This window comes from Aulonocara sp. 'chitande type north' Nkhata Bay, linkage group LG23 (genome assembly GCF_057382095.1).
Source record: "Aulonocara sp. 'chitande type north' Nkhata Bay isolate Kocher_YH1m ecotype deep benthic linkage group LG23, A_spYH_male_GT1.1, whole genome shotgun sequence".
Taxonomy (NCBI): Eukaryota; Metazoa; Chordata; class Actinopteri; order Cichliformes; family Cichlidae; genus Aulonocara; species Aulonocara sp. 'chitande type north' Nkhata Bay.
This window is the reverse complement of record NC_141365.1, coordinates 15,145,445-15,168,680: the sequence shown is the minus strand read 5'-3', so window position 1 is coordinate 15,168,680 and position 23,236 is coordinate 15,145,445. Positions and strand designations below refer to the sequence as shown.

The 23,236-nt window shown below is 42.0% G+C and overlaps 3 protein-coding genes and 2 non-coding genes across 11 annotated transcripts in view; 2 read left to right on the top strand and 3 right to left on the bottom strand.

The window, feature by feature from the left end:
- rab6ba (RAB6B, member RAS oncogene family a) overlaps window positions 1-6,673 on the top strand; it is a 73,605-nt gene extending 66,932 nt beyond the window's left edge. The window contains exon 8 of one of the 2 annotated variants that reach the window (XM_086281610.1): window positions 2,721-6,673. In XM_086281610.1, coding sequence (XP_086137736.1) covers window positions 2,721-2,785 — 65 coding nt within the window. In that variant the 3' untranslated portion in view covers window positions 2,786-6,673. The remainder of the gene's footprint in view (window positions 1-2,720) is intronic. The other variant, XM_086281611.1, reaches the window with a different exon arrangement.
- A 2,286-nt stretch (window positions 6,674-8,959) lies between these two features.
- On the bottom strand, window positions 8,960-12,134 carry LOC147301433 (uncharacterized). Of its 5 annotated transcripts, none has more exons than XM_086281617.1 (6): window positions 12,075-12,119; window positions 11,952-11,980; window positions 10,541-10,647; window positions 9,774-10,266; window positions 9,420-9,524; window positions 8,960-9,336 (listed from the first exon to the last, which is right to left on the bottom strand). In XM_086281617.1, the coding sequence occupies exons 4-6, from the start codon at window positions 10,115-10,117 to the stop codon at window positions 9,291-9,293; spliced, it is 495 nt and encodes a 164-aa protein (XP_086137743.1). In that variant the 5' UTR covers window positions 10,118-10,266; window positions 10,541-10,647; window positions 11,952-11,980; window positions 12,075-12,119; the 3' UTR covers window positions 8,960-9,290. The 5 variants fall into 5 exon arrangements, with proteins under 5 accessions (XP_086137743.1, XP_086137742.1, XP_086137740.1 ...); XM_086281616.1 differs by having other exon boundaries at window positions 10,541-10,755; window positions 12,075-12,115; XM_086281614.1 differs by having other exon boundaries at window positions 10,541-10,755; window positions 11,910-12,134.
- trnap-ugg (transfer RNA proline (anticodon UGG)) lies at window positions 10,927-10,998 on the bottom strand. Its single transcript has one exon. It is a non-coding gene; the product is annotated as a tRNA-Pro (tRNA).
- trnap-cgg (transfer RNA proline (anticodon CGG)) lies at window positions 11,636-11,707 on the bottom strand. The gene has a single exon. It is a non-coding gene; the product is annotated as a tRNA-Pro (tRNA).
- cep63 (centrosomal protein 63) lies at window positions 11,881-20,689 on the top strand. 2 transcript variants are annotated; one of them, XM_086281609.1, is made up of 15 exons: window positions 11,881-12,290; window positions 12,379-12,556; window positions 13,786-13,881; window positions 14,006-14,095; window positions 14,185-14,298; window positions 14,378-14,527; window positions 14,810-14,943; window positions 15,539-15,682; window positions 16,140-16,242; window positions 16,350-16,547; window positions 18,112-18,198; window positions 18,336-18,538; window positions 18,685-19,003; window positions 19,095-19,287; window positions 20,013-20,689. In XM_086281609.1, exons 1-15 carry the CDS (start codon window positions 12,250-12,252, stop codon window positions 20,099-20,101), a joined length of 2,139 nt encoding a protein of 712 aa, XP_086137735.1. In that variant the 5' UTR covers window positions 11,881-12,249; the 3' UTR covers window positions 20,102-20,689. The 2 variants fall into 2 exon arrangements, with proteins under 2 accessions (XP_086137735.1, XP_086137734.1); XM_086281608.1 differs by having other exon boundaries at window positions 11,892-12,290; window positions 19,095-20,016.
- The last annotated feature ends 2,547 nt before the right edge of the window (window positions 20,690-23,236 follow it).

Here is a 23,236-nt window from a genome sequence, read left to right as displayed (position 1 = left end):
TATAAAGTGAATTAGTTCTACTGACAGAGACGTTTGTATTGTTCGTGTATGAATCGAGCCCTTAGTGAAACTGCAATCTAGTGTAACTTTGTGTCTGTGTAACTTGTTGGGGGTGGAAGGCTTTCTAAAGCTTGCCTTCATTAGCTTTAATTGGTAATCCTGTACATGCTGCTTTTATTTTTTTACATCCTGGAGAAAACTGAAATGAAAGTTAATTCAGGGTCAAACTTTGTAAATATTTAATCTGAGTATCCATAATTGGAACGGAAGAGATGACATATAAATAACAATTTGCTGACTCAAATGGTAAAAGGGAATGAAACAAATCAAATAAAATACTGAGTGAGCAGAATGAGCTTTAGCTTTGTGGATTTCTTTGAACAGTTTGTCCCTTGTTGCCTTTAATGGCTGGTTTTAAATTGGGGCCAGACAGGTCGTGCTGATTTATGCTGGATGTCACCTGTGCAGTGCAGCCTTCTGCTCTCTTCCTGAGAACAGCTTCCTGTCTAATCACAGCGCCTCATTACCGCTGCGGCGCTGCAGATGGGGAGAGTGAAAAAGGTTCTTGACCCAGATCGAGTGCTTGGGTCATCCATGTTTGTAAGAGAGAGAGGAAGGAAAAAAGAAATCGCATCAGACCAGGATTATTATAGTTTTTATTTTTATTTGTTTTTTGTCCTTTAACTTGAGTTTATTCCCAGTTTCCAGAGTGGCTTTGTTGGTTTCAGTTCAGTTTTCATTGTTTGTCACTGTTGCTCGGTGTGGAGCACAGGTGTGGCTCACTGAGCTGGCGACCTTTGTGCCAGAAGGTCACAAGGGCTCGGGTTTGATTCCCTCGGCCACTTAATCTGTGTTGTTCTAGCGGATAAGCAGGCTGTGAAAATTTACCAAAAACCATAAAAACTTCAAAAAAATTGTAGAACAGACAATAGCTTTCATTCATGGATTTAAGTTTAGAGTAACTGTCTCCATGTCGCCAGCAACAGCAACTCTTTAAGATTTAGGTGAATTTGCAGCTGCTTCCACATCGAGGAGGCTGCAGAATTTTACCGCTTTTATTTTTCCAAATTCTCCATGATAGACAGTATTTACTGCCTATATATAAACAACATCAGCACTATATTTAACAGCAATATAGTACAACAGAAGTAGAAAGTAATGTGAACATTTCCTACAAAGCTGGTATATTTCAATCTGATTTTAAGCTGTTAAACAGATATTTGGAGCTGCTTTGACCAATCCCAGCTAAATTTTTCAGTATGCTTTAGGGACAGATGTGTCCCCACCTGGGTTCCAAGCTCACTGGTGACTCTGGGTTGGATGAGCGGTTAGGAAACAGTTTACCAGTGCCTCATTAACCACTGCTAAAACATGCACACTAGCTTTTCAGGCAGCTAAAATATTCCAGTTTGATGGGGCTCATTTGGTTTGGAGATGTTGGCAGCCTCAGTTTCCAGATGGGATCCAATCCAAAGGGGAACGTTCCTGTATATGTTGCATTTAACCGCCGTCCTTGAAGTGACACATAATGACATGCAACCATTAAATATAAAAATATACACACCTGAACTGCTGCCTGGAGCAGTTTGGACTGGTATCTGTCAGCCACACTGGGATTGTTTCTTAAATCACCTGCATGGAGTATATAGGTCACAGTTTTTCAGGCCTCCTTCTTACACATGCATCATGTTCAGCAGAACAGTAATTAGTAAGTAGGAGGCTGCTGCTGCTGCATTTATCAGTAGGTCATCATACAGAAGCACTCAGTCATGGTTTACTTTTGCCTCCATAAGACAAAAGAGCTCATACTGACCGGGAAATAGACAATAACAGCTCACCGGCATTGTGGGAAAAATCATTCTGACTTACAGAAGCTACTCATTAACACGCCTTTGTGCATCAGCTTCCATTTTCAGCTGCTAACAATAGACGAGAGGTTTCCTCGATGAGCTGGGTAATGCCAGCCTCATGAACAAAACACGTTTGTCAAATCTCAAGGTTCACCGTAACACCATGACAGGTCTGCCCGTCCAAGAGCGAGTCAAATTCTTTACCGATTCTTTGACACTGAGTAACACAGTCACATAGTTTGCCTTTTGCTTGGTTAAAAGGTAATTCTTCGTGTTGCATAAAATTTTCTTTAGGTGTCTTGTGGAACGATTTTTGGATAAAATGCATCCAAACCTCATTTGTAGGTTAATTGAAACAAAACTTGAAGCTAAAACAAGGCGTGAACAAGCATCTTAGTAAAAAAAAAAAAAAAAAAAAAAATATGTATATATATATATATGTATATATATATATATATATATATATATATATATATATATATATATATATATATACATATATATATATATAAATAAAAAATATAAATAAGCTGAAAATGAAAGCTGAAACAATATTGTCCACATCAAAATCTAAAATCTAATCAAAATAAAGCTGAAAGTTTCTAGTTTTTGACATTTATGACAATGAAAATAAACATTTTCATTGTCTTTTTTGGAGGACAATGAAAATAAAAAATTTTTTTATAATTTTTAATCGTTATTATTGTTATTGTTATTATTGTTGACTCATGAAGAACATGTTCAGTAAGAATTGTTGATTGAAAGCTAAATGCAAAAAAAACAGCAGCATCTAGTGGTGGACACTGGTAATGCAGGCTTTTCCTCTTTAGGTCTTCATGTTCCCAAAGGTTCCTTAATCTTCTTCTTCAGTGATTGACATCAAGTTGGACAAACCGCAGGAGCCCCCGACCACTGAGGGCGGCTGTTCCTGTTAATGCTCTGCATCCATCCTGAGGGGGAAAAAAAGAAAACATCATTTACACCACATGCTTGTTTTGTTGCTTCCTATTGGTTAACCGCAGTTGACTTTGCACGTTGCGAATCTGGCCTCCTCACCTGACGACTGGTCATCGGTTGGAGTGAGCAGTGTGTGGGTTTGGTTCGAAAGTAGCCTGGTTTTATTAACAAAACTGCCAAGTTTAAAAAAAAAAAGAAAAAAGAAAAGAAAAATCCTACAACTTGCTAAAAAAGGATGTTTGTGGAGGAGAGAACACCAAGTTGCTTTATGTGTACATTTTTTAAAGAGTTTCCCCAGTTTCTTTTCTATTTTTGTATTCAGGGAAATCTCTCCGGAAAAGAGTCATTCCATAAAAATCAGTCGATGCCTCCCACCTGGCCCCCTCTGCTTTTTTCTTTTAAGTGTAGAATAACATTAGTGTTTAAGTGTTAGTTAAGTGTTACAATAGCATTAGTGTTTAACACATACTATGAATATTTTCTGAGTTACAGACCCCTAAAGTACATTTTTTATTTCACCTTACTGATTTCTGTCTGTTATAAAAGTTCAGGAGATGAAAAAAAGCAAATCAGTGTTAGGCTGTCAACATGATAGGATCTGTAGAGTGACAGAAATATCATTGGTATTTCTAGTAATTCAGTGGAGAAATTAAAAAAAAAAAAAAAGTGAGATATGTGGCTGATCCAAATAGGTTATAGCATCTGAAATGTGACTTACATTTTGATCTTCTTGTTGTGAGTCCTCCTGTGATAACACGCTTGAATGTGGCTTATGAAACAACATTGGTGTTGTTATGTTCTGTGAAATGGGTTAAACATGTCAGCCTATGTAAGCCTGAAAATATTCATAGTCTGAAGGTAGAACTCTGCATGACTTCAGTAAATATCTTGAAGTTACTGTACATACACAACGTGCTGACTCTGAGGGAGCCAGGTGGGAACTTTTTAAGATTTTGTTGATTTATTTTTTTGTTGTTTTTCTTTTTCTTTGTTTTCTTTTTTGTTTTTTATGGAATGACCCAACAAGCTCTGTGTGTGAGAGCTGGACAAGAGACGGTAGGCTTGGATATATTTTTATGGATGCCACTGCTGTTATGGGCAAATGCAGAAATCCCCCAAACTGTAACCACTGAAAACTTGTGTAACTCCTAATAGACCTTTTTTTTCCAACTTCCCTTCTGCCCATAACTCAGGTGGGATCCATAACTTGGTGTTTGAGTCATTACAGGACAAAGTTAACTTCTCGAGTATCTAATGCATGCCTAGTTTTTAAGCATAGGTACTGTTTACCCATGTACACAAGTTTGAATATGTAAATGGTAACATTACACCCGTGACTCAATGCACTCGGATGACGACTAGTCCAAGTCTTTTTTTTTTCTGTCTGTTTGTTTACGAACTGGATTTGTATACTTGACTAGAGGATATGTTTTTGTCGTGTGTGTGTGCGTGCGTGCGTGTGTGTGGGTGTAAACGTGTGCTTTCTGCATCGGCAACGTTAGAATGCAGTCACATAGAGGGCCACTGACAAGTCGCATCATCCTCGCCACAATACGGCAACTTCGGGGTCACTGTTTTCACCTGTCAGCTGCTGTTGCATTGTGTGGTATCTTGGTGTTTGTGATTATGATGCACATACAGTGTACTTACTGTAAGCGAGCAACGGAGGATCAAAGCCCTCGCCTTGGGTCACAGAGGACAGGCTAAAGTTCCCTGATGACCGGTTCTGTGTTCAAACCGACCTTTAACATTGTAAATCAGTTTCATTCCTGACAATAGACTAATTTGCACATGTAGACCTTTCAGGTTAATATGAAGTTATGAGAAGCTTCATGGTAAATGTACAGTCACTTAATTCAAAGACATTTCTGATTGTCATAGAAACTGTCGTTTCGTGTTCCCACTGAGATGAGTTTTTTTTTGTTGTTGTTGTTGTTGTTTTTTATGTTTGTAGTATGAGGATCCATTTGTGCCATAATTATGTTCACACAAAGACACACTAAGCATTTGTCAGCTGTGTTTGCAATGCATGCAGTGCAAACAGGCTTCCAACAGAATCTTGAGGCAAATGATTGCAGTGATTCTGTGACTGTGAAGCGACGTAAAAACTGCTGTCGGTATGATGGTGAAAAACCAACCATGGACAGACGTTGACTCTGGCTTCTCGTAAAATAAAGATGCAGTCAGACTGTCTCTTAAACTAATATAAGATAATCCATAGTCCAGTGATGAGGTGAGGTTGCGTCTCTTTCATTTGTTTTTTTTGATCAAAGTCTAGAGCAAAGTCAACTGATGATTATTCAGTGCCAAAAGTCTGCTGAAGTTCTATAACCTCACCTGATCATTATTTTTCCATCATTTATGCTACAGAGCTGGCTTTTTAAAAGATTTTACTGTGTTACATGTCAAAATGCTCTTCCCTAAAAGCTCAGACTCACTTAGTATTCAATTCAGTTCAGGCACAGCCGACTGAGCGAGAGCCCTTCGGTCAACTAGGTGTCTGTGCAGACGAAGAAAAAGTCACAAGTTTTCCCTGGATGAAGGATCCCTAGCTTTTGTCTGGAGATCTCTTTTAATTTTTCTGCTTTGAAAGCACCCAACAGTTGGTGCTCCTTTACACGCCTGTGGCTGCAGTGCAGGTTTCAAGTTTCGAGTTTTATCGTCATATAAAGGAATGGAAAAATCATAACCAGCAATGAATGCCCTGTACTTAGAGGCACACGTGTCTGATGCCCACCCTGCAGCCGAGGTGGGTCAGCAGAGATCTGCTGCTGTTGGGCAAAAACACCCACTAGTCTGGGACTGACTCTGCTCCAGATGATGCCATGACGTCATGTGTCTTTCTATTTATTTTATCCCTTGTAATAAGTATAAATCCTATATTGGATGAGGCTCTCGTCTTTTTTAAGTGCTGCTCTGCTTGTCTCTCGTTTTTGTGAACAGACATGAAAGTTTAAAAAACGCGGCCAGTTTTTTCAAATCCGGTAAAACGAGCAGGGCGACTTTTCGGGCATGTTTTGGCCACATAGACAGCAGCCGTACAAATGTAATTTTGACACCAGTGGATCCTCATACTAGCACCTAAACTGACTGCTGCCGTTTGTATGATGCAAGGTTGCAAACGGCTCTTAAAAATGTCCAGAGTCGTAGGATTACGTGGCGGTTGTGAAGTCAGTCAGAACACTACTTTGACTTGTCTTTGAGGTGAAATCTTTCCTGCACTTTTTAAGAACATGTTTTAGATTTAGAGTGACGATGTTGATGTTTTAGAAACATGGTTAAAAAATAATAATATTTACTGTGTCTTAGAGTAGAATCAAACATGTAGGAATTGTTCACGTTCACACAAAAAAAAACCACACAAAAAAATAAATGGGGGAGCACTCTGGTGAAAGCTAGTGAACCTTTCTAACCCACATAATGAGCCAAATAATAAGACTAGTGAGAGACGGGATTGGTCAAATATGATGGGAGATCTGGACTGGAACATACTGTTTTGCAGGTTGGATTTTAAGTTTGAATCCCTCAAAATGAAAGTCTTGTAATGTTTACTCTCTTTGTGTTGCTGCCTCGTGAGGAGGGAGGTATTTATGTTTCAAATCACAGCAAAATGATTGATCATTACACACTCACACACTCGTATTTATTCCCCTTCGATATAAAAGTCCACCTTTGTTTCGTTGTTTCCTGTTAACATTTCTCCTGAAATGGACCAAGTGATGCAGCAGATGTCTTGTTGGGGGAGGCGTTGTGTGTTTGAGGATGTGGGGGGGGAAGCCCTGTGCTCTGGCTTTCCATTCACACTGTACAGAAATCTAGCATGTCTCTCCAAATGATTAATAAAGATGTCTTATTACCAAAGTCATGCACGGGACTTTTCTTAAATAAACTTTACTTCTTCGTTTCTTTCTTCCTTAGCTTTGGAGGACCAAAGCTGTAAAAATCCAAAATAAATGAAATAAATAAAACATTTTAATAAGATTTGTGTGGGGGTGCCTCCCAGGTGGGGGTTTCAGGTATGTCTTACTGGAAGAGGCCCCAGGTAGGCCTACACTGGAGATAATATCCCAGAGGAGCTGAAGGAAGTGGTCGGGGAGAAGGAGATCTGAGCCTCTCTACTTGAATCACTGCGCTCATGAACTTTATAAACGGCTGAAAATAAGATTAATTAAAAAATATAATTGCAAATACAATGTATTTATATATATTTTAAATAATTGCTACCTGATTGTATCTTTATACTATATTTCGTTATTTTAATTTTATATTTTTAATAGGTCATTTATGTATTTCTTTATATAATTTTAATTTGACAGTTTTGGCCATTTGTACTTAGCCAGAGAAAAAACAAAGACTATATAAAAGATGGACATGGCTGTCATCGTTCTTGAAACAAGGACGTAGAGCTGCTGTAAAACAATCTGTAAACGGTCAGAGCATTTCCAACCCAGATCCAGTCCCACCTACCTAAAAAAAAATAAAAAAAAATAAAAAATCTTAGTTTAAGTCTTTGTTGGCAGCCTAAAAAAGCAATGATACAGTAAATTAAAAACTTCTTTTTGTATTACTAACACAAAATATCAAAGGTTTCCTTTATACACACTGGATAAAAGCCAGACTTTCAAAAGGTGTCTGTCTTAAATTTTAACCTTTTGAAAACTACAACACAAAAAAATATGGGACACAATAAAAACCCTGAGATGATTGGATAATGCTAAAACTGCTGTACTGTCATGACTTTAAGCTTGCTGTTATGTGCACTCTCTCATTGTGTAGGTCACAATAAGGAATTATTGTGTCAAGTTATCACACGTGTCGTGGCATGCATGGTTTCTACTTTGACTCAATAACGATTATCTCCAGTTTCTACTCATGACGGTTTGCTGATTTCATTGCTGTTTCCAGCTGTAAAACAGAAACTAAATGGTGACTCTTTCTAGGCCACCTGTGCAGGTAATAACGTAGTGTTTCAATCACAAGAATGAAAGTTGATCTTTAATTTGTTTAATTAATCCCAGACGTATTATTCTGTACTGCGAGTGTTTGTGTGAATTCAGATACTCAAACAGGAATGTACTATTGTTTGCAATGCAGTACTGAGGAAATGATCTTACACCATGACGTTGTTGCAAAGTTTCCCCGCTGGAGCTGAAAATATTTTTGCGGCTCCGGGGTAAATAACTGCCTCATTAATCAGTCTGACCAAAGAAACCTGCAGGTGCTTACGCGGGCCTTCAGTTTTTAGGTTGGTGTAATTTACCACAGTATTTAATTCTGATGCTAGGCCTAAATTATCCTCCAGGAAAAGTGTAATTTTATATTTTAGCATTCCAAATCTAACTGAAGTCAGTTATCTACATTATCCCACCACTGCTGAGACAATCTGGGAGTTGTTTCCTGTTCTGTTCAGCTTTAATCTTGGGTATTACCACCATCAGGCCTGCACTGAGAGCCAGTAAATACATTGCAAAACTGAAACTGGTTCTTTCCCATATACACAATCATGCGTGTGCGTGTTTGTTTGTTGCTGCCTTCCTGATACATTCCCGTCCAGCCCGCCCCCGTGGCTGCCAGCTTGTTTTGAACTTGGAAGCAGCTTCCTGTTTGGCAGTCATTTAACACTTAAACGTGGGAATATGGTATCTAAAGGCAGAATAACACACCGCCTGCCAATATATGACTAAGAGTGTGCAGGCTAACAGTTGAGTCCAAACCAGTGTGACAACTAACAGATTTTCAGCTCCATCCAAACAGCACTGACCTTAATGTGACTGAGACAACAAACACATCATAGTCCTCTCAACGTATCTTCTTTAAAATATGTCGGGCGGGTTTAACGTGCACATAAGGTGGAACAAAAAGAAAGTGATGATCCAGTTTGCAGATATCATTGAACGTGGAATATGTGCCAGATGCTCGGTGAATGGAGTTTTATAATCCACTTTCGTGGTTGAATGAGTCTTTTGTGGCAGGTTTTTGTTGTGCGTCTTCTCCACAGAAATTATATTCAGAAATCCCCTCCTGGCTTCACTTTCTTCACTCACTTAAATACTTCATGTGTCATAAATGGTGCATGCGGTAAAGGAGGAAAGCTCATGATTCTTTCAGATGTCAATAAAACCCAATGGAAACTTGTTTCAAAAATAGTTTTATTAAATACTTCATGTCCTAGCTATCATAAATACAGAAAACAATAAGTTATGATGGCTATTCAGGAGCTGAAATGGAGAGGGGACCATCTGTTCTGAGGGGGTCTAGGTCTACGGGTGTTAGCCGCTCTGGGACAGCTGAACTAAATCCCACAGCAACGGCTGGGAGAATTAATCCTAGAATAAATAATGGGGAGACGGAGCACCTTTGGCTGAGGACAAAACCGTGTCCTGACAGGATCACAAATGAATCCTCCTCCCCCAGCGACCACAGCTTCCCTTCAAAGTTGTGTCTTCTCTTCCTGAGAGCGGCCACTTGTCAGTTTTCGTATTTTTAAAAAGTCTCTTCTGTTGAAAGTCTGCGCCAGGATTTCATTTCCCTTTAAGATTAAACAAACAGAAAAATTTAAGTGATCATTTTTACTAATAATCTGTAAATAAAAGCTACAAACTCAGGACGTACACATTGCTGCCAGACACGATTCTCTCCTGGTGTTGCTTCGTCAGGCTGAACCTCCTGAAGAACGTGGGCAGTTTGAGCTTCGCTCTGGCGGATCTCGAGGAAATGCTGAAAAGAGAAAAGACTCTCGTGTCAGACTGGGCTTTGGGAAGAATGCTGTAGAGCCGAGGCGCTAATGAGAAGCTGTGTGGACAAATGGACTGCTCGGCACTAATGTGTAAATGACTCGGTATGACAGGAATTTTATATTCAGCACTCCCTCCAAAGAGGTTTTGTTCTCATTTTCTGCCATTTAAAACATTTACAGTCCTCAACTTCCACGTTGTAATGTTTAAAGACTCAAAATGATAAACCCACCATTCTCCTTGTAACTGTTTATCTTCTATCCTCTCCTGTGCAGCTGTTTGCTTCTCTCCGTCCTCCTCTTCCTCTTCTTCTCTTACGTCCACATCCTCCGGTATCTGGTCCCACAGCTTGCTGTTGACCCACAGAGCTTCTCGAAGACCTCGACCTCGGCCTATGCAGGTCACCCGGCGACACAAAGGGCAGCCCACGGTGAGCAGACCGTTCCTCTCCGTTGACATCCTCTCCAGACACGAATCGCAGAAGGTGTGCCTGCAGTGGAGCACCCGGGGGATCCTCTCCACCCGGGAGTAGGGCAACAGGCAGACGCTACATTCGCCATCCTCACAGAGAACCATGGTCAACCCCGACAACTTGTGGAATGAATGATTTTTCTACAAAATCTAAATTTTTAATGGGTGTGAAAAGGCTTTCTGCAAGTCCGGTGTTTAGAAACAATGGTGAAGATGATGGCTCCTGCAGGTCCCAAGCTCACCAAAGTGACTCCCTAATACATTAAAAAAAAACATTTTTATTACCTATTAGAAGCATTGCTGCATCAAATTTAAGTTACATTTGTAGTTAAGATGTCCAATTAAGATCTAATAATTTAATATTTAAATAAAGGTTAATCTGGATTATTGTAGGATTATTGATGTTCTATTCCAGACAATGGAGCTGATTAGAAAGGACAGCAATATACCAAAATACACTACCATCTACTATCTTATGCTGATTTGAAAGAAAAATGTTTCAATAATAATAATAAAGAGTGTACTTACAGCTGGCCTTTGCGTGTAATTTATTGTCCGTCTTTGGCTGCACAGCTCAGCCTCTCTGCAGTAAATGGTGTCAGCAAGCCGGCTCGTCTGCCTCCTGTTAGGAGTGTCTGTTGGGTTTGTGGGGGCGGAACAGAAACGTCTCTAGCTCTTTCTCTTTCTCACGGCCCCATACCCACCCAGCATAACAGCTGGGGAAGCAGAGCGGCTGGGACGCTCTTTGTTCAGTGTTTGACAACAGGCAGGTGGAGAAACGGGGAAATGACGCAATGGAAGGCGGGTGTAGTCAAACAGAAAAAGTAATCTAGTTAGCTTTAACATTAAAAACATCCTTATGTTTCAAGATAAATTGAAAAGGGTTGATATCCTTTAGGAAAAATAGAAAAGGAGGGCTCGTCCGGGATTTGAACCCGGGACCTCTCGCACCCAAAGCGAGAATCATACCCCTAGACCAACGAGCCAGTTGCAGGGAATCCCGTGGTAGCGTTTTTATATGTTAACACATCCATGAATGTACTTAATCAACAATCATCGCATCGCTATAAGAGAATATAATCGCAACCTCAATATAAGGACTAACCGATGTCAGCAAATTCCTGAAAACTGTTTGGACGGAATCGACGTAAGAAATATTTTTCCTTCCAAAAATACAACTGACCACAAAGAGTAGGGATCCTACACTATTTTCTTGGTTTCTACCGTGACTGGCACAGCATATAAATCACCGGTTCTGAGACCGTCCTACTTTGGCAAATCGTCCTATACGTACGATAATTTGAAAGTGACTTCTGACAAACCGTAACCATAACCCTAATCATAACCATAACAAATATTCACATTGGCCTAAAAAAATGAAGTCAATTTGGGGTTTGTGTTTTTGCGCACGCGTGGCGCATGCGCAGAAACAACGGGTAGAGTTTTTAGTGTGGTGGGACGGATTCCCAGAACACCAGAACACAACCACAAGCCAATTCAGAAGTGAAAACGCGCATTAGCTTGAAAACTGGTAGCAGTGCTGACCACTTACGTAGACTCCACAAAAATTCACTGCAGATGTTTGAAGTAAATATGTCAACAGTCCTTAACGGTACAAAAATTGGGCTCGTCCGGGATTTGAACCCGGGACCTCTCGCACCCGAAGCGAGAATCATACCCCTAGACCAACGAGCCACGTGTTCATAGAATGTCTGACAATATCCTTTAATCTTCTAAGAAGCCAACAAGATGACCTATATTATGATAATATTTGTTAAAAAATCGTTACAGGCAACAGGGAATTTCCAAATACGAACTTTCATAGCTAGGCGTGTGGATAACAGGTCTGTTTTGAGTATTTTAAACAAGCTGCTTCCTGTGCTCTGAAGTTACGTACAGCGTGTTGACATCACATGCAGTGGTGGAGTTACCGCCATACCTCAGGAAGCGCGCTGTTCGGCAGTCCAGCTAGTGATGTAAACAAATAAAGTTGGATGAGTTGACACGGACCAGCCACAGCCAGCAGCTAACGTGAGCTAACAATGCTGTAAGCAGAAACCACCTCCGTGTAGCAGTGAGGTCAGCCATGGTTTAGCTCGCTGTGTATTATGGGTTGCTAGTAACGTGTATGGTTGCTAAGTTATAGTAAACTTCTTGCGTGGGGAAAGGGCACGTGAAGCACCCGTAAAGCAAGTCCGCTTTAAGTTACTAACAGGGCTGACGTTACTTTGAACCAGATGGAGGCTTTTCTGGGGTCGATGCACAGCCCTGATCTGAGGTAAGTTGCACTGCGCTTAAAGAACTAACTTGGGCCATGAGCATTTACAGAAATTACACCCTTTTCATTATTTGGCTTTGTCTTTCAGCTCAGTCCTTTCATCGTGTGAGCCGGAGCTTCAGGAACTGATGCGACAAATTGACATCATGATCAACGATCAGAAGAAGAAGTGGGAAGATGAGAACCGCGCCTTGGAGCTCAGGCTGAAAAGTAGAGAAGAGGAACTTTTAAACTCAAGGAGCACAATTGAACGGAGGGACCTGGAGGTGAAATAGAAGAGCCTAAGAGTTTATACTAAACAGGAGCAAAGTTCTAAAAGATAAATGATGATGTGTACACGTGTTGATCCAGTGTTGGTACTCCTCCCTCGATCCTGTTAGTGATGTTTGTGGACAGGATGTCAAAGTGTAGCCGGTGTGAGGTGGTGTCCATTGTGGGAACCTCAAAATCACATCCCTGTGTTGTGCAAATGATCAGATCAGCGAAACTTCAAGATATAAATATAAAAGGACATACGTATTAACATTAATGTTTCTGGGACATTAACAGGTCAAAGGTGCTGCTAGGTGTGCACATATACTTTGTGGCAGAGTGCAGTGAGGTGTGTTTAGTCTTGATCAGTATGTGTGGGTCTGACTCAAGTAGATGAATTAAAGAGTCTGATAGCAGCAGACTCTCAGACAGTGAGGTTAAAAGAATCTCCAGGCTGATGAGCTTCACGCCGACTACAGATTCGGCATTCCTGATGAGGTTATTCAGTCAGTTTGCATCCATCAGATATTGTTCTTCATCACAGCATGACCATCAGCATGCACTGGAGCAGTTTGCAGCCAGGATGAGGGCATGCACCTACAAGTCTGAGGCTATGATCTTAGTCACAAGTGATGGGAACATGGAGTGTGATGTGCCTGCAAACTCCTAAAGTGCGTGCTGAAATCTGGAGAATGACCTAACGAGTGTGGCGGTAGATACAAGCAGCTGAAGTGAGTCTGGGCGTAGCGGTAGGATTAGGAGCCAGGACATCTGGAGGGAGCTCAGAGTCGAGGCACTGCTCCTCGCTGTTAAAAAGAGCAAGTTGAGATGGCCTCTAATCAGGACACTTGCTCCCTTTTGAAGGTTTCCCAGCGGCGTTGCTTTGTCTGCTGCCGCCACAAAGCAACGTCAGATGAGGAAAAGAAAAATGGATGTTGTTGATATGATTAAATTAGCCTTTATTTAAGTAAAACTAGATTTGGATCCTTTATTTTTGTTGATGATGATAAAATTTGTAGATTGTGAACCTGGAATTTTTGTGGGGCACCAACGATGAAGTGGGGTGGTGCGTCAAGGCTCAGTGTGAATAAATAAAGAGCATTTTGAGTAGAGACCAAAAATAAAAATATGCAGCTGGTAATGAGCATAGCCTCAATATAAGATAGTTGCTAACACAGCTCATAAATTGAGTGCTCATATTAACTCTTTCCAACACCATTACTGTCCTCACCCATGACTGTAGATTGGATTACTCCGCAAGCAGCTTGAAGATGTCAAGACGGGTCCACAAGAGTTAGCCGCCAAGTACGAGCAGCAACTGCGCAAACTCCGTGAAGAGGTGCGAAAACTTGTCTGTTACAAATCTTTTCTGCTTTTGCTTGGGCAGAAGTTTACAGTTTTTCTGTTTGTACTCACTCTCCTGCATGATTTCAAATATAGTAAGTGCGTTTCTATTCCTGCAGTTGGATAAGTTAAAGAGAAGTTACCATAAGCTTCAGCGCAAACACCTCAAGGACGCTAACGCAGGAGTGAAAGAGACAGACCTCCAGAAGGTGAACCCTGACATCACCCCAGTCATGCCATTGGATTGCTGCCGTCTTCTGGGTATGTGAGGTATAATGAAGCTCCCCTCTCTCTGCAGGAATATCATCAGCGCTCTCTGGAGTGGGAGCAACAGCGCACCCAGAGCCGGCAGGAGCTCACAATCCTGGAGACCGAGAATAAGAGCTTGAAAGATGAGCTCTCACACATAAAAGTAAGTTCAGTGACTTCAGCATGTAAAGAAAGCAGAGGCTTGTTTGTTTTATTCACCACGTGTTTTCTGTTGTTTCCAGTCCCAGTGGGCAGCGCACCAAGTGGAGAGGGAGCACAGGGATTGCTGTCTGGAGGTGCAGCGCCTGCGCTCTCAGCTGGAAAAAGCTCAGAGAAGTCTGCACACGCAGGAGCTGGAACTGGAGCGTCTCCGACCACTTGAGAGTTGGAAGGTAGGTTCAGAAACCTGGGGAAGGTGATAGGACTGAAGATTTTCAATTACACAACACTCACAACAAGTTTCTCCGACATGTATTAAGCCTGAAAGAAAATGAAAAAGACTTTAGTCTACCGATCAACTTTATCAGTGTCGAGAAACTGAGCTTCAACATTTAATCCAGTGCCCATAAACCTCTTAATGTTGATTTTTCAGTTAAGCATTTACAAGCTCAAAGTTCCTCATAGGTGCCAGGTTAAAATATCTTTTAATCAGCTGATGATCCGCTGTTTTGCAGGTGCTTTCTGAGGAATGGGAGGAGCTGGACTCCCAGGATGCTTTTGTGCGGCAAACCAGTCTTGAGCGCCAAAGACTTCGTAACGAAACAGCCAGATTCAACCAAGCACTGCAAGCTAAAGATCAAGTCATTCGGTAGGTGTATGTCTAGTGATGTAGTTCAGCAACTTATACAGAAGGGGGCGTACTGCGTCCACACTGTAGGCAGGATATTGCTTTGTAGCACTGTAGCTTTCCAAGTGACTGACTCTGAAGTATCTGCAGCCAAAACGAGAGCTGATCAAATTCTTTAAATGCTAAGCAAACTGGCCATCTACCTGCAGACTGTGTCAGTTGTAGATGTAGGGAGTGTGAAAAATGTGGTATAACTGGTCTGTGGGCTACTCCTGCTTGTGCTGTTGTTGGTCTGTCAGCGACTGTTAAATACGACCCGAGTGTTGAAAACCACAACAAGTGTCCACTGCAGCCACGGTCTGTACTTTTCATACTGTAGTTTTTCTAATCTTTAATGATTGTTTCATGGTTCTCCCGTCCCTAGTGAACAAACCTGTTTATTTAAAATTACAACATCAGTAATGAAGTGATACTTTTATCCAGCCTGCATGAATCAACACATCCTCCCTAACATCTTTTCTTCATCTTCTGATGTTTTCTGTTGGGAAAAACAATTAGCTATTGTCCATCATAAAGGTTGCCATCCTGTGAATGTTTGCGTGATGTTCTTGTGCAGCTCTCTGGAAGACTGTCTGGTAGCTCAGGGCTGCACCGGTGTGGAAATCCTCAGACGAGAGCTGGAGAAGACTGCAGCCAAGCTCCAAGGTGCCCAAGCATATCAGGGTCATCTCAAGGCTGAACTGGCATGTCTCAAAGAGAGGTAATGTTAGTCCGCCCCTTCCTGTAGTCCAAAACCCAAGTTAGTTTTTTAGTCTTTTACTCCTTTTAGTCCTGTCTTGTGCTGAAGCAAATTGTGAGTGAGTGGGAATGGGGTGCGCTTGATTTATATCACAAGAAGAAAAATTACAGACCGAATCACTTTTCTCCAAATCAGACGTATTTTAGGATGTAGCTATCAGGAGAAAAGGAACCGTGGGAGCAAAAAGTTGCAGAGTGATGCTAATATTTTTTAGTCCTTGTGTGGGAATATTGAATATTTATGCAATGTAGCTTTTGAATGTCTTTGGACCTCGGTGATCCTTTTTAAATGTGTATATGCACTGAAATCGACCTGAAGTAAATTAAGAAAAAAAAATGCAGAGCACACAGAGTTGTCAGTGGATTTCATTCAGATCTTTTTTCTGTGCGAGTCATTGCTTTTATTTCTCTGGACTCAGGCTGCAGGTGGTGAGTAAACAGAGAGATGACAACTTGAAGACGGAGCAAGAACTGCGAAGCCTGAAAGCGGAATGTGACTCTTCTATGGCTGAAGCGAAAAGGGTCTGTGTTTTTGTTTTTGTTCATTTTTTTTTTTTTCATTCTTGTTCTTGTTGTTTAACATCAGCTCTGCGTCGCTACCTCATGTCCTGCCTACGTTTGATCTACAGCTTAGAGAGGACCTTGAGCGGGCCAGGCAGACTCACAGCGGCGAAGTTGAGGGAATGAGAAAGGAGGTGTCAAAGCTGACCAGCGAGCTGCACGAGCGCGACCTCGCCGTCGCCAGTCTGAGCGCCTCCTCGTCCAGCATCAAGCAGCAGCTTCGCGATGAGGAGGAGCGATCAGAGAAGAAGTCTGCTGAGCTCAAAGTGAGTTAATTCAGTTGAATGCAGTGCCAGTTCACAAAAACAGTGATTATGTAGGTAAAGACTTCTTCTAGAGAGAAAACTAGAATGATCAGACGAGCCTCTGTGAGCAGCAATCCCTTTAAAAATGGAGATTTTCCAAGGCCCCTTAAAGCATCTTCTGCTAATAACAGCAAGTTTATAAATGATCTAGATTAATGGACTGCATGAATGCTGTACTGGGCAGGGACTGGACAGTGAAACTTGAAGCTTTTAACCAGAAAAATGGTAGACCCTTAACAAGCTGATGGTGTAACGTCCTGTCCTTTGCTGCTCTCCGTTTGTGTAATCGGCTCTCTAGAGCACAGGTGTCGAACTCCAGGCCTTGAGGGCCAGTGTCCTGCAGGTTTTAGATGTGTCCTTGATCCAACACAGCTCATACAAATGGCTTAATTACCTCCTCAACATGTCTTGAAGTAGATCTGTGCGATATGACCAAAATCTCATATCCCGATATAAGAATTCTATCGTCCGATAACGATATAAATCACAAAAATGTAACATTTTCTGTAAATTCTGTGAATCTCGTGCAGCTCGACTTGCGTGAAGTGTTTCCAGCTGCGCGTCACGTAGCTGGAGTCGAGTGTTTTAACCGATGCATGAAACTATACATTTTTAGACATAAGTTGTAACGGCCGCCGTTTTCTTTGTGAGTATTTATTACACGGCGTGCTGCGGGGAAAAGCTGTTCTAACGTTTGAGTCTAAGGTTTATTTTTTAGCACCTGGCGGCTCTTTTTTTACTTCTCATCCGTAAACAATCTGCTCTTTCACGTGATTCAGTTTATTTTGAAAAGTCTGAACAGGATCTTGAGCTTTATTGTGAAAGGTTTACGTGGAACATAAACAAGTGGACATGCGATGGTGTTACCGTCGTTGTTGCTAACCATAACGCATAAAAACAGGTGCTTGTCCGTCTGTAGTGTTGTTATATTAAATATAAGAGATATAGAGAACTTTAAGAAATTAATATAGCCACTACAGTGTCCATCAAAACGATGAAAAAATATTGCCGTAAACAGTTTATTTTGAGACACCACGAAACAACCGATATCGAACAGCCCTATCTTGAAGTTCTCCAGAAGCCTGGCAATGAACTAATCATGTGATTCAGATGTGTTGACCCAGGGTGAGATCTAAAACCTGCAGGACACCAGCTCTCGAGGCCTGGATTTCGACACCCCTTCTCTAGAGCCTGTTTGTTTCCCACCTAAGAAATATTGGTACATTTATATTCAACATGAGGAGTATAATCAATCACAAAGGCTGAAAAATCTTTAACTCATGCGAATGGATTCATCTGTGTTCACATACACTTGCTTTCACTTTGCATTTAGTATAAATTTGTTTTTACAGGCGCTTTGATAAATAAGACACTTACTCACAAACCGCGATTTCCTGACGGCTGGTTTGCTATTTCTTAGCATTTATTCTGTATCTCTGGCAGATTAATGCAGCCTGTTTTATGCTAAATGTGAAATTATGTTGTATTCTTTGAGGTTCATCACATTTTTCTCATTCTTTCACAGATGACTCATGCACAGCTGGAGATGGTACAGGCTGAGAACCAGCACCTGAAAGGTCTGCTGCAGAGACTGCAGCCTCAGTCACCAAAGGTTTGTCTGCTTCGATATCAGTCATCACTCATGTTACAGACAGGAGCCTTTTCTTTGTGCCTCTTCTGTGCTTTTTTACTAAGTCCGAATCACTCCTCTGTCGCTTTTAACCCCCTGAATCACTCATCGCTCCACAGAGGGGAGGCTCCCCGCTTGCCTCCCTGAGGGAGAGTTATGTGTCTTCTCTGAGCAGCCTGGAGCAGGAGAATCGGCAGTTAAGGCAGACACTCGCTGAGATGCAGTCACAACTTGAGGCCTCCAATCAGAACAGTCAGGATAAATATGAACACGCTGTGCTCAGCCATGCTGCGACTGACCAAGAGCAGCCTACGTATAACAGGTAGCGAGTATATGTACACAGACAGGCTACTTTCCATCAGCGGTCGCCTGTAAAAGAGGAAAATTTTCAGTATTTTGTACAAACTAAGATATAAAGTGTTTTTTCCATATTAGATTTAAATAGTTTGTGGTGTTGTTTTGTCACAGGCCACAGGAGAACATGCAAGTCAGAAAAGCTCAGGCTCTAGAGAACACCACTCGCTATGAAGGAGAGATCCAGATGCTCTTTAAAGAACTTCAAACCTCGTCCAAGACGTCCACAGGTCTGTCCCGCAGCCAGTCCCAAGGTAGCAGGCCTCATTCATCTGCCTCCTCGTCCTCCAGCAGCAGCACCACAACAAGACTGTCCACGAGAAACTCTGTGCCGGTCCTAAGCTCCAGCAAATCTGCAGCTGATGGACAAAACTCGAGCCCGGGAGACTCTCTGACCAGCAGCAATAAAGAGATTTCTTCTCCCTCTTCCGAGGTGAGCCTCATCAAAATTGATGTCCTGTAACATTTAGTTTAGTTTTTTGGGGTGATGAATCCTAAAGTTGCATTTTTTTCCCCCTCTTTAGGACCTTTTGTCTGCATCGCTGACAGACACAGTGGTCACTCGTTTCCTGGAGGAAGAGAACCTACGGACTGAGGAGCTGCTGCAGAGTTTGGACAGCCACATCTTCGGGATGAAGGAGAAGAACAACAAGACGTTCTCCACGTTCCTGCACAGCAGCTCGGAGCTGGAGTCTGCCCAGATGTCAGTGCAGGATGGTCAGTGATGGAGTCACAACAGTGCCAGCTGTGCTCTTGGGCTTTATTATATCATCATGAATGATCGCAGATGGGTTAGTGCGTCCCTTGATTGAGTGTTTTTTCATATTTATGCCTCGAGTTAAACCAAGTGTTCCTTAACAACCGTCTGTAGTAAAGGTTGTAGGCTGTTACACTTGAATGTGTGTTTATCTGTGTGCTAGAAGAAGCTGAATGTAGATTACAGGTCTGAAAAGTGAAGCCAGAAAGCACAAGTGCCTTGAAGCTGTATTTTTTTTCTAATGGCCAGCAGGGGGCGACTCCCACAGTAGCAAAACAAATCCATTTAATTTGAAGTCTGGGAAAAATGGCCAGTGTCTCCCTTTGCCTGTGGCTTTGTGTAACACTTTCCTGATAAATCTATGGGCTCAGTCTGTTGCTTGAGGTCATAATGAGAACAACGTGATGTCTACTTCGCAAATGGTCATCCCCTTTAGTGTCCAGAAGGCAGTTAAACTTATATGCTTTAAGGCATGCCTCCCTTGTGATTGACAAGATGCTGCCCTAAATCCTGCACTGCAAGATTCAGGAAGCAGGAGGAATGTGTTCGAACACCACGTAAGTCAAATGTCCAGGTAGAAGGACAAGATGATGAAGTTTGAGTAGGAGAACTCGGTTGGTCCAAACTGCTGTTTTTGTTTTTTTGTTTTTCTTGACCTGCATATTTTATTTTGTCTGGAATGCAGCATCGATGGGACATTTGCATTTCCATCCAGACAGACTGACGGTGCAGCGAGCCAAAGGAGGGTCCATCCTCCCCATACGTCTGTCATAACTTAGAAAATACCACATCGTTTACACTGCGTCCATGATGGAGGGAGAGTCAAACACACACACACACACACACACAAACACAACCCATCATCAACACCCGTCTGCAGAGGCCCTCCAGCCCGTCGAGCGCAGGAATGCGTGCACCGTGCCAATGCTGGCATGGACCTTCATCCCCTGCGGCGTGCTTCGTCCTCATCATTAGAAAGCTGATGGAATGTTAATTTCTTCCATGTGCACCGGTGAAAAAGCCGAAGGGGGGCGTGGGGACAATTTACTGCTCTCCCAGTGAAGGACGCTCTGATCGAATGGAAATAAAGTGGGAAACAAATCTCGAGAAGTATGTGTCTTTCATTTTTGCCTTCATAATGTTACAATAACAAAAGAGAAGTGATGTTCAGCTGAGCTCGCTGACTTCTCACTTTGGTATTCGTGAGCCTGCTTTATGAGCGCTTAAAGCTCCAACAAACAGCGCTCAGGAATTTGGCAAGGCAGGCAATCCTCTGGCTCTCTGCAGAGGGAGGTGAAAAGGTTTTTATATGTGCTGAGATTCCTTGAAGGGGCCTAAGTAAAAGGGAGGAGGAATTGATTTACTTATGTAATAATTCACAGAAAATAAATTCAGGCTGTAAGATGATTAGTTTAACGAACTGAAGTCTTTTCACCTTCTCGGGGTTGATGCTGGTAGCTTGATGCAGCACGAGAGGACACCTACCACCTCGAGGACTTGCTTTGAGGCAAGTCTTTGAGAAATTACTGCAAAAGCTATCTGGACTGGTGAAGTCAGCACCGCTCGGCATGACTTTGTCATTTTGCTAAAATGGTGCCAAGCAAACTTTTAAAGCACGTTTGATCAAATTTGACTCGTTTTTATCGTTAACTGTTCAAAATACATCCTCCCTCAAAGTGGATGGATTTCAAGATGGCTGCAAAGTGATGAGAATATTGATGACTGTGCAAGAAATTATAATGAAGTCATCAGAGTCGGCCCTTTCTCCGTCCTTCATTACTTCCGCGATTCGTTTCAGACAAAAGAGAGATGAAGTGCGTTGACCTTGTTTCCCATCCTTTACCTCAGAGAACCAGCAGAGGGAGACATCACAGGTGGTTACAGATCTGCACAAGTCAATGGCAGCGCAGCTGCCAAGTTTAATTCTCCTGTTATCTGGTGATATGCTGTAATTCGGAGAGAGCTGTGTGGGCTCACAAGAGGGTCTAACACCTCACCGAACGTCCTTCGAAATACCAGACATCAAATACACATGCAAATTAGTGAATCCTCTGTGGGAATATCGGCTCACAGTTATCAACTGATCTTGATGGATTGAGATATTCAGGGTATTTGTTTGAGGAATTTCTGCTATCTGTAAGATCTTGTCACGGGAATAAAGAATGAAGCTTGATTGTTTGTGTAAAGGCTGACTTATCTCTGAATGGCTGAGGCAGTGCAGGTTCGTGGGGATTTCTCAGAGCAGACTGGGTTGATTTGCCAGCAGATTTTGAGATTTCTCAGCATTAAGTGGTTGCAAGCTTGTAGCATTGAAAGAGATTTTCAACCCTTTCAATGTTTGAACTTATCGGAGGTCAGAGATTGCTTTAGAAATGTTACCAAAAAGGCCTCAAATGTGGGTTTAGCGTGACTCAGACGGTTAATCCCTTCTCACACATTGTTGTACCTTGATGGATGTCATATTTAATATGTATTTTTATGAGTTGCTGAACTTCTTTCACAAGATAATAACTTTTCCCAGAATTGTTGCTGCCTGCATGTACTCTTTGTTGCACATTCCTCTCTGAACATGCCAGACGTGCTTCGCGTGTGTTCCACCTCTACTTCCAGCCATATCCCTCATATGACAGGAACGTCCCATTGTTCTTAAGAGTGTGTGTGTGTGTGGACAGTGTTGGGAGATGGGGGTCAAAGGGAGTGGGTGCAGGTTGCTGCTGGACTCTTCTCGTGCAGCAATATGGCGGCGGACGTTTGCTGCAGGATGCTTGGAATGCTGCAGAGACAGAGGGGCGCGCTCTTATCGGCGCGGCAACAGAGTCAGAGAGGCGACGAGGAAAAGGCTCATTCCTCTAACACACAATGAGCATGTTAACAAGTGTCCCAGTTACAGTGTGTGTTTGTACTGTAGTATGTAAACAGAGGTGGAATAAGTGCTGGGATCACAACTTTTTCTGTACAGTAGCATGCAAAATTTTGTCTTCATACCCTAAACATTGTATGACGTAAAGGCCCTGAAAGTGCATGAAAGTGGGTTTGAATTTGGGACTTTTAATTCATTTATTTTTGCATCTCATAATCTCTTAAGTAATGGTGATGTCCACAAGAAATTTCCAGCGCTAACAAAACATCTAAGGTCGGCTTAGAAGAAACTGTTTTTTTTTCTTGGGAGTATCACTATCATGGGATAGAGTTTCAGTAAACTGCACCAGTTTAGTCTGAATGATGCCGATGATTAGAGACTGGATGTTGGATCAGTTTTCTAATCATTCACACAGCAAACCCTTGAATGGTGTAACCCACACATCTCCTGGATCACTCAGTTCTACTTTGCAGGCAGTGATGTTGATGCTAAAGTAGGTACAACATTTCAAACCTGGTAAGACAGTCAAAGAAACCCCCAGCCAGTACGGCTTTGCTCCAGTTAATCAAAGCCAGCTGCAAATCTGCAGGCTGTCTGGCAAAGAAACCACAAACATTGTCAGGATTGCCAATATTACTTCAAACATACCAGCGGTGCTACAAGTTAACACTGGTCCGGGTGTGACTGCTGTCTGTTGTAATTCACGGTACCAGCTTTGTCATAGACTTCAGTATGTGACTCTTCTCCTGCTGAGTCTCAGCCAGTCTGGCCCTCTGCTGGGAAGAAGGAGGCCCACCTCTGTCATACACAGTAACAGGAATACTTAGACCTTTGATGCTTTATGTGCTCATGTTTCTTTGAGTATTTCCAGAGAATCAGAAAACTTGTAAGACTGACAGTAAGATTTATACTTTGGATCCATACCAGGCTGGTATTTGTGTGTATGTGCCTGCAGGAGTTTTGAATTCCTTCTGCACTATCCTTTAGCCCTGAAGCAAAATGAATTGAAATTCTTGAAAAAAATAGAGCAGATAGTAATTTTTTGATAT

What these genes read in the sequence shown, in the direction of transcription:
- LOC147301433 (XM_086281614.1), bottom strand. Translation starts at nt 10,117, where the DNA reads ATGGTTCTCTGTGAGGATGGCGAATGTAGCGTCTGCCTGTTGCCCTAC. An exon ending in AAACAGTTACAAGGAGAATG is followed by an intron (nt 9,525 to 9,773) that starts GTGGGTTTATCA and finishes TTCTCTTTTCAG; the next exon opens with CATTTCCTCGAGATCCGCCA. An exon ending in ATCGTGTCTGGCAGCAATGT is followed by an intron (nt 9,337 to 9,419) that starts GTACGTCCTGAG and finishes TTAATCTTAAAG; the next exon opens with GGAAATGAAATCCTGGCGCA.
- cep63 (XM_086281609.1), top strand. Translation starts at nt 12,250, where the DNA reads ATGGAGGCTTTTCTGGGGTCGATGCACAGCCCTGATCTGAG. An exon ending in TGCGCAAACTCCGTGAAGAG is followed by an intron (nt 13,882 to 14,005) that starts GTGCGAAAACTT and finishes CTATTCCTGCAG; the next exon opens with TTGGATAAGTTAAAGAGAAG. An exon ending in CCAGATGTCAGTGCAGGATG is followed by an intron (nt 19,288 to 20,012) that starts GTCAGTGATGGA and finishes TCTGGAATGCAG; the next exon opens with CATCGATGGGACATTTGCAT.